At 42.1% G+C, this 14,295-nt stretch overlaps 1 protein-coding gene across 2 annotated transcripts in view; it reads left to right on the top strand.

Moving 5' to 3' along the window:
* Positions 1 to 13,632, top strand: part of adcy5 (adenylate cyclase 5) — an 88,204-nt gene extending 74,572 nt beyond the window's left edge. For both annotated transcript variants that reach the window (XM_030757715.1, XM_030757714.1), the window contains exons 13-21: positions 703 to 819; positions 952 to 1,110; positions 2,761 to 2,936; positions 3,058 to 3,078; positions 3,394 to 3,526; positions 7,949 to 8,212; positions 8,369 to 8,573; positions 8,863 to 8,987; positions 10,000 to 13,632. In XM_030757715.1, the coding sequence (XP_030613575.1) occupies positions 703 to 819; positions 952 to 1,110; positions 2,761 to 2,936; positions 3,058 to 3,078; positions 3,394 to 3,526; positions 7,949 to 8,212; positions 8,369 to 8,573; positions 8,863 to 8,987; positions 10,000 to 10,128 (1,329 nt within the window). In that variant the 3' untranslated portion in view covers positions 10,129 to 13,632. The remainder of the gene's footprint in view (positions 1 to 702; positions 820 to 951; positions 1,111 to 2,760; positions 2,937 to 3,057; positions 3,079 to 3,393; positions 3,527 to 7,948; positions 8,213 to 8,368; positions 8,574 to 8,862; positions 8,988 to 9,999) is intronic.
* Positions 13,633 to 14,295: the final 663 nt, after the last annotated feature.

Below are 14,295 nucleotides of genomic sequence, written 5' to 3'. Positions count from 1 at the left end.
TAAATTGAAGATGCTTCACATGGTTATGCAGTTTTCTTTTTTAACTAACAGCTTATACTGCAGGTTCCTTTCTTGCTGTCTTTCTTAGGATAACTTAAGGAATAGTGTTTCGGTCGCTGTTTCCCCTCCTCTGCTCTTCTTGGTTTGGTTCTGTTTGTGATTTTCATAACCGGCTGATGTTCTTTTTGTTGTATTTTGTGTGTGTTTAGCAAACATGGAGGTACCGGGGCACTGTGCTGTAATGAAGAGAGTTACTGAATAACATGCAGCTCTGTCGATTACTTTGTTCTGCTGATATAATTATCTGGTACATTCTCCTGGAGTTAATAGGTTCACAAATTTTCCACAGGTTTCTGTAAAATGGGCCCCTCGTCAAATAAGGTTCACAGTCAGACCGTAAATCTTTTTGTCAATCAGTTTTCTTTCCGCTGCTGAGTCATGAGACACAGGAAAGGTTTGAAAAGAGGAAAAATGGAGCTGCTGCTTCAAGGTTTTCATAACGATGAGTCATGGCTCTTTTTTAAAAAAGCAAAATTAAAAATAAATAAATAAACAGAGCCTCCCATTTATACGCGGTTGTAAAAGCAGAGTCGAGAAGAGAGGCTGTTTACAAACTGATGACTGACAAAATGAGGTTAATTAATTTAATTAAAAATGAATATTGTCTGATTTCTTTCTGTTTTTATTTTTTATTTTTACCAGATCTTCCCAGTGCCTCTGCAGACTCTCTCCAAGAGAATAGTTCAGTCTAGACTAAACAGCACCTTGGTTGGTGTCTTCACCATCATCATCGTCTTTCTTTCTGCTTTCATCAATATTGTAAGTTCTCATTGACGGGATTCCCAAATTCCCATTTTCTCATCATGAGTTCAAGGTACAGAGATGTTTGATCATGTTGCTTCTCAGTCTCTTCAGTCAAAAGTCTCTCAGTAACCTTTGACCTTTTTTTAGTTCACCTGCAGCAGCCATGACCTGCGGAGTTGCATCAGAGCGCAGCTCAACATCAGCCTGGACAGTGTCAATGCCTGCCATGCTCACTTCCTCAACTACAGCCTAGACACACAGCGCAGCCCCTGTGGAGATGATGACCTCATCTGCAGCTTTCCAGAGGTACAGGTGCCTTGTTTTATGTGTGTTTGGGGGGCAGCAAAGAAGGCCAGACCTCCCTTTCCCCCAGCCGCCTTCTCCCCCTCATCTGGGGGAACACTGAGGTGTTCCCAGGCTAGTCAAGACCCAGTGACCCAGTGAGCTCTGGGTCTACCCTGGAGCCTCCTTCTAGTAGGACATGCCCAGATTAGCTCACCCAGGAAGTGCCCAGGAGGCATCCTAGTCAGATGTCTGAACTAGATCTCCACCCCCACCCCCACCCCCACCCCCAAATGACCAAACTCCTCACTTTATCTCTCAGAGAGAGGCCAGTCACCCTTCTGAGAAAGTTCATTTCTGCTGCGATCTCATACTTTGGGTCACTACCCAAAGCTCCTGACCATAGGTGAGGGTAGGGGCGTAGATCAACCTGTAAATTGACAGCTTTGCTTTCACGCTCAGCTCTCTCTTCACCAACCAGTAGAGCATCCTCATCACCACAGACATGGCCCGTCAGTCTCTCGCTCTCCTCTCACCTCACTCATGAACAAGTCCCCAAACTCCTCCACTTGTGGCAGCAGCTCATCCCTGACCCGGAGTGGGCACTCCACCCTTTCCCCAGCTGAATTTGTGACATCAGATTTGGAAGTGCTAATTCTCATTATATTTTTTACATAATGCCATTTATTAATAACAGTCATCTCAAGTCATCATCACAATTATCCATTAATCCCCTAAAAGCAGTGACAGTAGGGAGAAAAAAAAAACGCTTTTTTTAATAGTTAATACAGGCTTAGGTTAGGTCAGCCATCTGTTGCAGCTGGTTGAAAAAGAAGAGAGAAAGAAGCAATCAGGACTGATAGATAACCTGGAGCTGTCCAAATAAGTGCAAATTAATGTAATTAATCCTAAACTGAACAATAACCAATGGTATGATGCCAGGAACTGAAAAATACACAAATAAGACTCAGGTGCGGCTGCCAGGTTTGCCACATAAGGATAAAATGTCGGCAGAACCTCATTCACACCACACTTTTCAGCCAGTTGTTGCAACTCCGGATGCTGTGGACCAAAAATATTAAAACTGTAACCAATAATAGAATAAGCAACAGTAAAACCCAAGCAATAAAACACACGAGTTTAAAATACACACACTTAAATAAATTATACACACTCAAGAACATTAATGTGCATTATAATATCTAATCATTGCTTTCTGCTGTGATGAGTGATGTAAAGAAATCACTTTGGATACCATCAGTCCAAAACACCGTGTGTGGTGAACATTGTTAAAGTAAAGACGTGGGTAAAATTAAGGAAATTTTTCTTTGGCTGTAAAGCACCATATTGCTTTTTGAACAACACACCACTGCACCAAAAATAAATAAATAAATAAATAAATCTATAAATATTGAAGCACTAAGTCTTCTGACATGACACAAAATTTTGAGAGCAGAACAAATGGGTGCTATGTGGAGGGTAACTGCAGCTGTAAATGTTAACATTTGGTGTGCACACTTAGATGTTAAGCAGTGCAAATGTGGGTTAATCGTGTGTTTTATAACTAGTCTAGATGCGGCTTGCTCAATCAGATCTGCTGCAGATTAAAAAGCTTGCCTAACCGACATAAAAAGAAATGTACCTCTCCAAACATCTTTGCATTTTCTCCCTCAGTACTTCTCGTCCTGTGTGCTGCTGAGCCTGCTGGCCTGCTCCGTCTTCCTGCAGGTCAGCAGCATTGGTAAACTCTTCCTCATGCTTTTCATCGAACTCCTCTACCTTCTCATCATGGAGGTGCCCAAAGTGAGCCTCTTTGACAACCAGGACCTGCTGGTCATGGCCAATGTTGTGTGAGTCTTTTTATTACAGCTGCGTGTGTGTGTGTCTTTTCATGCCTGTAACAATTAAAGCTTTGAAGGTGTGCAGATGTTTTAAGTGCTTATCGGCTCTTCTCTGTTCCTCCCCTCACAGTGAGCACATGAATGGAACAAGGTGAGACTGATGGTGAAACCCAGAGCGGTCGCTTTCATCTGTTTAAGCTAACAGCATCATTATCACTCCGCTGGCACAAATGGAACTATAATGACCTGCTGGCAACAGATGCTAACGCTAATGAGCCAAGATTTAGAGGGCAGCTTGTTTTTGTGTTTTATTTAATGTTCCCGCAGAGTATATTTTTAACTCTGTGCAATACCTGCATATACAGTATGAGTTAGTTTGCTAGTTAGGTACTCAGCATAACATCTATCTATAATGCTAATGTGTGTGTGTGTGTGTGTGTGTGTGTGTGTGTGCGCTGACCTCCAGCTGTGTGGTAGACACCAAGGTTCCTCTGAAGATCATGACCCCAGTGGTGATCACAGTCTTCGTCCTTGCCCTCTACCTTCACGCCCAGCAGGTAGAGTCAACGGCAAGGCTTGACTTCCTGTGGAAGCTGCAGGTTAGTGTGTGTGTGTGTGTGTGTGTGTGTGTGTGTGTGTGTGTGTGTGTGTAAGAGATTTAAAAAGCCCAAAACACATTGCTAACAAGAAAGCCAAATGTGCTGCCCCTTTCCTTTGCCTACTTAGGATTGCACTGGCCTCTGACTGCTAAAAAAATCTTTGTTTGTTGTCTGTGTTAAATGTCATCATGTGACTTTGTGTACTTTTCAGCATACATTTGCATGTTAATAAAGGAAATCACTGTTACTACTTTGTGGTAACAAATTCATATTGCTATCAGGCATCCAAAAACATGCTGGAATTTAAAGTAAATAAACATTGCTTACTAATAAGCTGACAAGCCCAACTCACCACTTGATCCAGGATTTATATGAGCTAGACTAGAAAATTGCTTTAAAATGTGGCATTTAACAGTGTCATTCACGTGGACTTTATCAGGAGCAAAAGCAAAAAAATAAATAAATAAATAAATATTTCCTTTAATTATAATATTTGAGAGAGACGATCAGGGAATAAATACTGGAATAACATCATCATCTTGACAGCTAAAATATACATATTTAACCTGAGCACAACAGTTGTACGTAGATCTGTTGGAAATACAAATTAAGTCTCACTGGACTCTGGAAAATGATGCTAATAGGAATAAAGAGCAGAAATGAACTTCAAATGTGGGTGGGACACTGTGTCGAGGTAAAGGCTGGAATTAAAATGCATATCAGAAACCACTGAGAACAATTAAAAGTAATTTTAGAATCTTTTTCATAAATGAGCAGATAAGAAGTACTGGAGTTTCCTGCCACGGTATTTCAATTGGGTTGAGGTCTGGACTTTGACTGGGCCAATGCAACCCCCATTCTGTTGTAGATTTACTGGTGTTTTGGTGTAATGGTGTTGATCACTGGCTGTTATAATTTGGGCCAAGCTTTAGCTGTCGGACAGACTTCACACTTGACTCGAAAATACTTTGGTCGAGCCGAGTCAGTAACTGCAAGGTCCTGTGGCTGCAAAACAAACCCAAATCAGCACCCCTCCACCACCATGCTTGGCAGTTGGTATGAGGTGTTTGTGCTGATACTCTGTGTTATTTTTTTCTAAACGCGGTGCTGTGCATTATGACCAAACATCTCCACTTTGTTCCAGAAGTCTCTCTTCAGATGCAACTTTGCAAACCTGAGACTGTGCTCGCATGTGTCTACTCAACAGCAGCCTCAGATCTGTCTGTGCTGTCTGTGTGGCCACTGCTAGACCACTGCTAGATCACATCACTCTGAGAATATACAGCAGCAGATCTCAGAGAATGACGCGGCCTCTGTATGGAAAGGTTTTAGGCAGATTACCAACTACAAGCCTAAAACCCCCCACTCCACAGACGACCTACAAACTGCAAATAGACTGAATGAGTTCTATTGTCGTTTTGATGGTCAGTTCAGCAGCCTTCACACCTCCACCAGTCCCAACTACAATACAGCCAACACAAATATTCACCCCCCAACCTCCCCCACTCCCCACACCTCAGAGAAGCCCACATCATCAAGGACTCCCACCCCAGAGTCCCCCTCCTCCCCCACCCCCACAGTCTTTTGTATTCAGGAGGACCAGGTGCTAAAGCAGTTCAGGAGTGTCAAAGCTCGCAAAGCTCCAGGTCCAGATGGTGTCTCACCTGCCACACTGAGACACTGTGCTAACGAGCTTGCCCCATTGTTCACGAACATCTTCAACTCCTCACTGGAGGCTTGCCACGTGCCTGTCTGCTTTAAAACCGCTACCATTGTTCCTGTCCCCAAGAAGCCAAGGATCACTGGACTAAATGACTACAGACCTGTGGCACTGACTTCTGTGGTCATGAAGTCATTTGAGCGTCTGGTGCTGTCCCACCTCAAGTCCCTCACAGCCCCCCTTCTGGACCCCCTGCAGTTTGCCTACAGAGCCAACAGGTCTGTGGACGACGCCATCAACCTGACTCTGCACTTCATCCTACAGCATCTGGACTCCCAGGGAACCTACGCCAGGATCCTGTTTGTGGACTTCAGCTCTGCCTTCAACACCATCATCCCTGATCTCCTCCAAGAAAAGCTGTCCCAGATGAACGTGCCTGATCCCATCTGCAGGTGGATCACTGACTTCCTGACGAACAGGAAGCAGCACGTGAGGCTGGGGAAGAATGTCTCGGACTCCCGGACCATCAGCACTGGCACTCCTCAGGGCTGTGTCCTCTCTCCTCTGCTCTTCTCCCTGTATACCAACTACTGCACCTCTGACCACCAGTCTGTCAAGCTTATTAAGTTTGCAGACGACATGACTCTCATCGGACTTATCTCAGACGGGGACGAGTCGGCCTACAGGATGGAGGTCAAACGTCTGGCGTCCTGGTGCAGCCACAATAACCTGGTACTGAACGCCCAGAAGACAGTGGAGATTATAGTGGACTTTAGGAAGCACACAGCCCCTCTACCCTCCATCATCCTGACTGACACCCCCATCACCACAGTGGACTCTTCTCGCTTCCTGGGAACTACCATCACCCAGGACCTCAAGTGGGAGCCCACCATCACCTCTGTCATCAAAAAGGCCCAGCAGAGGATGTACTTCCTGCGGCAGTTGAAGAAATTCAACTTGCCAGCAAGGACCATGGTGCAGTTCTATACTGCCATCATTGAGTCCATCCTCACCTCCTCCATCACTGTGTGGTACGCTGGAGCCACCACTAGGGACAAACAGAGACTACAGCGCGTTGTGCACTCTGCTGAGAAGGTGATTGGCTGTAACCTCCCATCTCTCCAGGACCTGTACACCTCCAGGACACTGGGGCGTGCAGGTCGGATCACAGCCGACCACTCTCACCCTGGGCACAGACTTTTTGACCCTCTCCCCTCAGGCAGGAGGCTACGGTCCATACGGACCAGAACCTCCCGCCATAAGAACAGTTTCTTCCCCTCTGCTGTTGGACTCATGAACAATTACCCTAAGACTGTTACCACCACCCTCCACAAACGCTGATGACCCTATGTCTATGCACCTGTCTGACTGCACTGATGTACATATTAGTGGAATATAGTCTACATTCTTCTATCTTTTAATTAGTCTCTGCACAGTATATTTTGTAATTTTGTAATATTGTGCTATAGTTATAGCTCTAATATCTCTGTATATTTGCAATTTGTATACTTGTATATTGTCTTATAGTTTTTATACTTATTTGTTTCTTTCTGTAAGCACGAAGTACCGCAGCAATTTCCTAATGCTGTGAACCTGTTCACCCATATGGCAATAAAAACCTTCTGATTCTGATTCTGATTCTGATTCTGATCATAATGTTATTCACCTAACTGTACATCAGAAAAATAAATCACGGAGACTCGATATTACTGTAGTAAATAATGAATTGGCTGTAAAGGAAGTCAAAAATGAAATTAGGGACTCCATTCATCCATCTGTAATGGATAATAAGAATGGTCGAGTAGACCCAACTATCGTGTGGGATGCAGCTAAAGCAATGGTGAGAAACTAATCTCAAGGATGGTCTATATTAAGCAGATGAGGAGGGCAAAATATGATGAAAACATTGGTCACTGAAAACATTGAAGGAAGCTGAGAAATAACAAAGAAATGAGGACTCAGATCTGACTAGCAGGTAAAACCAAAACAAACGGGATATTTTGAATGAAGAATTAGAAAAGAAACTGACATTCCCCAAACAAAGCATTAAAGAATCGGTCCAAAGAGAAGTTCTTTGTTATTGAGCTTTATAGAGCTTTCTCCTCTAAGCAGCCACACCTGTTCAGTCTTTTCCTAACTGTACTTTCATGAACTTTAACATTTAGCATGCTAACTGAGGTCTGTAGAGTCTGAGATGTAGCTCCTGGCATTTTTTTTTTTTTTTTTGCAATTTCTTTTGGAATTTGCTGGGAAGATTTTGTGAAGAAACTTTTTGGTCTCCTTTGAGGAAGTACAGACATTTTCAGAGGGTGTGTGTATAATAACCAAAAATATTCAGTACTGTATTAATTTGACAATAAGAACATTCCTTAAGGGATGTTCACGGCTTCTTTGACATTTTGTGAAGGTTGTGAAGCAGACTGTTCTGCTTGTAGTTGCTAATCCAGTCAAGTGGATAAAAACTTATTTAAAAAAAGCTGCTGGAGGGCTCTCTATTTTCCAGCTCACTGCTGTCATCAATGGTTAGTGAAAAACAAGACTGAGAGTCTCCAGCTCCATTTGCAGTTTTGTGAGGCTGAGATACTCCAGACCAAAGTAAAATAAACTGTTTTTAATGAAAGATAAATCTGTGCTAGATTTCATGGAAATCCATCCAGTTCCAAATGAAGTATTTCACTTTGGTTACCCCACAGTAGCAGCTTTTTTTTTTTTTTGTTTCATTCGATTCAGTTGATCAATCCCCTCCTCTAACGTGTCACTAGGCCACAGAGGAGAAGGAGGAGATGGAGGAACTGCAGGCCTACAACCGGCGTCTGCTCCACAACATCCTTCCCAAGGATGTGGCCGCTCACTTCCTGCAGCGTGAACGCCGGAACGACGAGCTCTACTACCAGTCGTGCGAGTGTGTTGCAGTTATGTTTGCCTCCATTAGTAACTTTTCCGAGTTCTATGTCGAGTTGGAGGGCAACAATGAGGGAGTGGAGTGCCTGCGACTGCTTAATGAGATCATCGCTGACTTTGATGAGGTAAGATCTGAACTACTCCAGCTGGAAGCTGTCTGAGCATGCGAATATGGAATGATGGCTCTCACTTACTGATTGCTGTGTATACTGGGTTATTAGTGAATGCAGCAAACCTGCACCCAAACACTTAAATATAGCCACTTCTTCTGCTATCCTTAGATTATCAGTGAGGATCAGTTCCGCCAGCTGGAGAAGATCAAGACCATCGGCTCCACGTACATGGCGGCCTCTGGCCTCAATGACTCCACTTACGACAAAGTTGGGCGGTCACACATCCGTGCTCTTGCGGACTACGCCATGAGGCTGATGGACCAGATGAAATACATCAATGAACATTCGTTTAACAACTTCAAGATGAAAATAGGTGGGCAGGAGAAAAGAGACGTGCTACAACTTTGTGCATCCAAAGAGGCTGTGAGATTATTATTGACTGCAACTCCAATAAAGGCAACTGATTGACTCCTTAGCTAATTTAGAACTGAAAAGTCAGTTTCCAAATTGAGAATAAGTATCATTTAGCCATCTAGGTGAAATTATTTACATTCTGAGTTCTCAGTGCTTTTGTCAGAATATGTGTTGCATCTTTTTTTCTGCACCTTTGTTTGGTAGAAATTGGGTAATTTTAGTTATGCTATATTCATTTCTATTCATAGGTCTTAACATTGGCCCAGTGGTGGCTGGGGTGATAGGAGCGAGGAAGCCTCAGTACGACATTTGGGGGAACACGGTAAATGTGGCGAGTCGCATGGACAGTACAGGTGTACCAGAGAGAATCCAGGTAATGCAAAGTGCTGCACTACACTGCAAATGCAGCATTTTATATGTGCTATCATTCACACTGATGATTCTTGAGATAGACGCATCAGCTTACTCAGAGAACCAATTAGTTACCCTAACCCTTGGGAAAAAAAAATATGAGCTGCTGCTGCTTCCAAATGAACATGAAATAATTCCAAGCTGTATTTTTAGTACATTTCTGTCATTTTTGTAATCAAGTGAAAAGGCAGAACAGAGTTAATGTAAAAAAAAAAAAAAAAGTCAGAATTTAGATTTTTGATGGCTTCAGATTTTGGTGTATTGGCAAAATTGTGGGTCAGACTTGTAGCTGAGTTTGTGGTGATAAGAAAGAACTAGTTTTTAACACAGAGAACTCATTACACATTGTGTTCGTGATTTCTACAGTATATAAAGTGCTGTGCCAAAGTCTTCAGTCGCTCCTTATTTCTTTGTATCCAGCTTTGAAGGAGCTGGACTAATTTCCACTTTAAAACGTGGTCTCGAGTTCTCCAGGCTGCTTTTTGACTGGTGCGATCCTTGCACCTGACCATTTTCAGAAAAACGTTTTTATTCATTTTTGTTAAGAACCTTAACACTGACCTATGAATCATTCAGGCATAAAAATGGCACCTAACTCAAGGGATGAACCAGTGTTGTGTCTAATGCGTGTAACCAGTGTTGGGGTCATTACTCAAGAAAGGTCACATTTTACGCAATATTCGTTACTTTTCTTAAAAGAAATCTCAATAAATCACTGCAGCTATTTTCTCATTTTCCTAGGAAAATATAAAGAAAGGTGGGTTAAGACTTTTGCACAGCACTGTAGTCATTTTTTCCAAGATTATGGTTGCATTAAACACCGTCTTCATCAATCATTCAAGGACAAAACATATTTTGACTTAAAAGTTGCCAAGTCAGTGGTCAGTATAAGGTTTAACACAAAGACACAATAATGACAAACACCAAAAATGGTGAACATGGAACTGAATATTCCATTCTCCGTCTGCCCTCAGGTGACCCCAGAGCTGTACCAGGTACTGAACTCCTATAACTACACACTGGAATACAGAGGAGTGGTCACAGTAAAGGGCAAAGGAGAGATGATGACTTACTTCCTCACCGGTGGACCTTCCAGCAGTTAACCCACACTAAGTGACAGACACAAGGGGGGTTATACGCCTTATGACATAATAAGTGGGCTTAGGACGGCCTGAGATTGACCTTTTCTCGCAGCACTGAACCCTTCTTGAACCTGAGGCCGTAAAGGATGAGAAATATTCATCCCAGAGCCCAGCCTGTGGAGGGAGACGATGAGCGGGAGAGGCCTTGCTATGAATCTGCCGTTGAGACCAAAGATGTTCAGTCAGAGCGTAAAGACAGATTTTTGGCCAGCTGCGTGAGTCTGGGTCCTGAAGGAAAAATGTTCAATAAGAAATTTGATTTGCTTCAATCAGCCCCATCTTCCGAAGGGTTTTTGGACAAACCTGTGGGAGGACATAAGCTGTGTTACCTCCTCTCTTTCTCTGCCTTGCTCCTGCTGAAGTATATACAGTATGTACATGTAAAACACAGACAGTTTTATGTGTATGTATAGGATTTTATGTACGGTTTGTAAAACCTTTTGTCCATGTTGTGATGCAGGTTCAAACTCTCAAGTATGGACACTAAGCCAGCACTGCTGCACTATCCGTCCTTGTATCATTATCTAATCGCATCAGTAATTAACAGATTTACGGAGGACATTGTCTTTATTGCTGAAGACTGTGTCCTGCAGGTCACCAGGTTTCCTGAGGTTATATGGATTTCCTTTTACAACAGCAGAAAGAAAACACTGCACAGTGTTTGCAGAAAGCTTACCCATCAGATGTGCAAAATTACAACCTCAGTAGTATCAACAGCATACATATGTGTGTATATATATATTCACAAACACACAAAACAAAGAGGATGTCAGCGAAGAGCTTTTTCTAATCTTCAACGTTTTCTATTTTGACTTCAGAACACAAACCCTATGAGATATATTAAGATTCTATATTTTGTACATGAATATATTAGAGAACTATATAAACTCCAGTGTGTATTCAGATGTACATACTGTATAACTCATGTTGGGATTTCAGAAGTCCTCACTGGTGTTGCCTGATATTAGCACTGAGTCACAGCTAATATACCGTTTAGCTTTAGCCTATCACCGCTCCCGAATGCCCTCTTTTTTTGGCCCTTTCTTCGCATGAAGCAAGTTTCAAACCGAGTGAGGCGGCACTTTGGATGACGAACCAGAGGATGGACACGCATCAGCCTTGGTGCTCAAAAGCCATTTTTTTTGCACTCCGGTGCTTTCAGCCGTCCACCTCTTTGGGCTCTGCTCCCACAGCTCCCCGCTGGCTTGCTCAATCAGATGGTACGACCCAATGAATGTCCAATGATCTCCGACGAGGCCTTTAATATGGACTCTGTACTGACAACGGTGATGATGCTCATCCTGTGGACAGGGACAGATAAGCGCATGTGGACATGTGCCCCATTATCTGCAGTTTTCTTTCCTTAGCAGAGCAGTTCTCTTCAGTATTACATCTTTATTCAGTGTGCCATCAGACAAACTGACCTGGCTGTCTCATAGACTCAAGTGATTTTTAATATTACCAAATACTTTGCTTGGTTTAGTTTGTTTTGGCTGTCATGGGAATAAGTAAACATCTTGAGAGAATGTCAAGTTTTCACCTGAGAATACTGAACAACACAGAAAATTTTAGAGCTGAGATCAAAGGATAAGGCTAGCAGACTATATATATAAAAAAATGGACGCAAGCATGTGTGACCTCACCCATTAGTTTGTGAAGTATTGTTAAACCTTGAGCTAAGTGTTTAGAGGTCGCTGGGGGTGGATCTCACCGAGAAGCACTGTACATTTATCTGGTAGCAACTTGTACATCACAAGGTAGCCCCGCCCTAAACCATGCTCTGCTTTATTGTCCTTTTTGACTCTAACGAGAGGTCAGTTTACAAACTGAATATTATGCTGTATTCGAACACTTGAAACTAGCAATCAAGACCATAAACTAATTAGGAAAATGCTTACAGAGGTCGCAGATAAGAGAAACCTAATGGCTGTTTTTCCATAGATTTTTATAAAAACCAAGCTGATTTTGGTAACCAGAGTCGCCCCCTGCTGGCCATTAAATGCACGTTTAAGGCACTAAAACTGCATCGGCTTCAATTTTCAGTCCATACTTTATATAGAGTCCAATATAATTTGATATTATTATTATTACCACTGTCAGCAGATCTCAGAAAAAGAGCAAAATGAACATTTTAAGTAATTCCTGCAATATCTTCTCCATTTGCACCTTGTGGAAAACAAACTGAATTTGTGCATGAATTTTGTATCAAACTAGTTATTTAATACACACGTGGTATGTTAGGCAAGTAAGTATTTACAGCATTAGGATGCTGTATGTGGAAGCAAAATGAACTGCAATCTATGGACTTCAAACTGTGCCATCTGAGTAATTAGCCTTAGCTTCTATTTAAATCCTGCATATTAATAAATTAATTTGATACTGCTATCAGAAATTAATAAATTTGGACACTTTCCATTAAAAATAAGAAATGGAGAGTTGAATGTGAAAAGATCATGTTGTCATGTAGTCTGACCAATCAGAGCTCTGCTGCCACTCAGTGGGCGGGTTTTAAGTTTGTGGAAACTGTAAACGTTTAAGCTGGAGCCAAATATTTTTGGCAGTCACATCAATAATTGTAATTACTAAAGTGCAGTTTAAGAGCATTTTAAAAAAAAATGTAGCAATATTGTTTAAAGTCAGAATGAGGTAATCAATTACTTAGCACCAGTATTTCATGATAGTTCTGAGTATGTAATGAATGAAACACGTGCAAATGAAACAAGTTATTAAACACGATCGACTTGTTTCAACCTATTAATTTATTTTAATTTGAAACTGAAATTGTTATTTATGGAATAGCTGCAAGAATGAGCCTCACTGACTTTTGCTTTTGAAGGAGCCGCAGGGCACAGAGGAATACTAGGTAGCAGGATTTTACTCCACGGAAAATACTTGTCAGCAGGATTACTGAATTTACTGAATTTTGGTCTCTTCATTGGATTTTGTTGACAGTGAAAAATATTAGCACCAGCCTTATCCTTTGAATTTCATTCCCGTATGAAGAGTATGACAGAAAATGGCACTATGATTTTTGAGCCTGTGGAATATGGAGGGGGCGAAATGCCTGCACTGGTGGTTTTTATCTTTATTAATGTACTGTACTGCTGCAACCATTATCTTCACACACCCCTGCTAAAACCTGTAGGTGTCATCCCACTTGGTTAATTGAATGCAGTGCCATTCTACACCCATGTCATCCCCTCTTTCTACTGTTCATTGTGCATGAATGTGCCATTAGGGAACACAATGGGGGTTGGAGAGGCACAGATCAGAGATGAGGGGGTGTAGCTACGAGGTGCCCGAGTGGATCCATTCTTAAAAGGTACAGCAATCTCACTGGTGGCAGTGTCTGTGACACAAATGGCTTCAAAGACAAAACTGTGGATTGTTTTTGTTGCCATGCTGAACATTATGCTTATTTTTTTTTTAAACAGTAAAATAAACTGCTGAGATGTTTCACATGTACTATATGATCTGATTGTTTTTCTTCTGCCTGTGCTGTCAGCTCTCATGGATTTAGATCAATGCACGTTTATTTTGTGCAAACTATCGATTCGGCACACTTTACCAAAGCTACAGACTTAATAAAGATGCACAAAAAGGTGGCCAAATGTATGCGGACAGGATGTAGCTTTGAAAAGCTGCTTGGTCCAAATTTAGGGTGTTTTATACAGTGGAGCACACTGTCTAAAACATCACAGGTTGAGAGACCTTTCCCTCTTTTAACAGCACAAATCCACGTTGATACACAAAAAGTCTGTTTGAACAAACACAGAGAAGCTACCTTCTGATCTAACTTTTTTTTTTTTTTTTTAACCCAACATCGTTTGAAAGCCCTCAGCGTTGAGCTGGCACTGTGCTGAAACCTGGGAGGATTCATGTTCACGCAGCTCACCAACAGATGGCAGGAGCACTGCATGGCATGCTTTAAGCATGAGGTCCTTTGTCTTCTTTTCATCATTGCTGATTACGATGGAGGACGTGGAAGGAAAAAAAAAATGCTAATCCTCTGCCTGTTACTTTATCAATCACAGCATATCTGTATAAGTCAAATCAGTGGCCATGACCTCAAATAAGACTTAAGATCTTGGTCATTCTTGCTGTGCATTTACACAGCAGTGGCAGGCT

The sequence above is a fragment of the Archocentrus centrarchus genome, chromosome 21 (assembly GCF_007364275.1).
Source record: "Archocentrus centrarchus isolate MPI-CPG fArcCen1 chromosome 21, fArcCen1, whole genome shotgun sequence".
NCBI classification, from domain to species: domain Eukaryota; kingdom Metazoa; phylum Chordata; class Actinopteri; order Cichliformes; family Cichlidae; genus Archocentrus; species Archocentrus centrarchus.
This window is presented reverse-complemented; position numbering and strand designations above follow the sequence as displayed.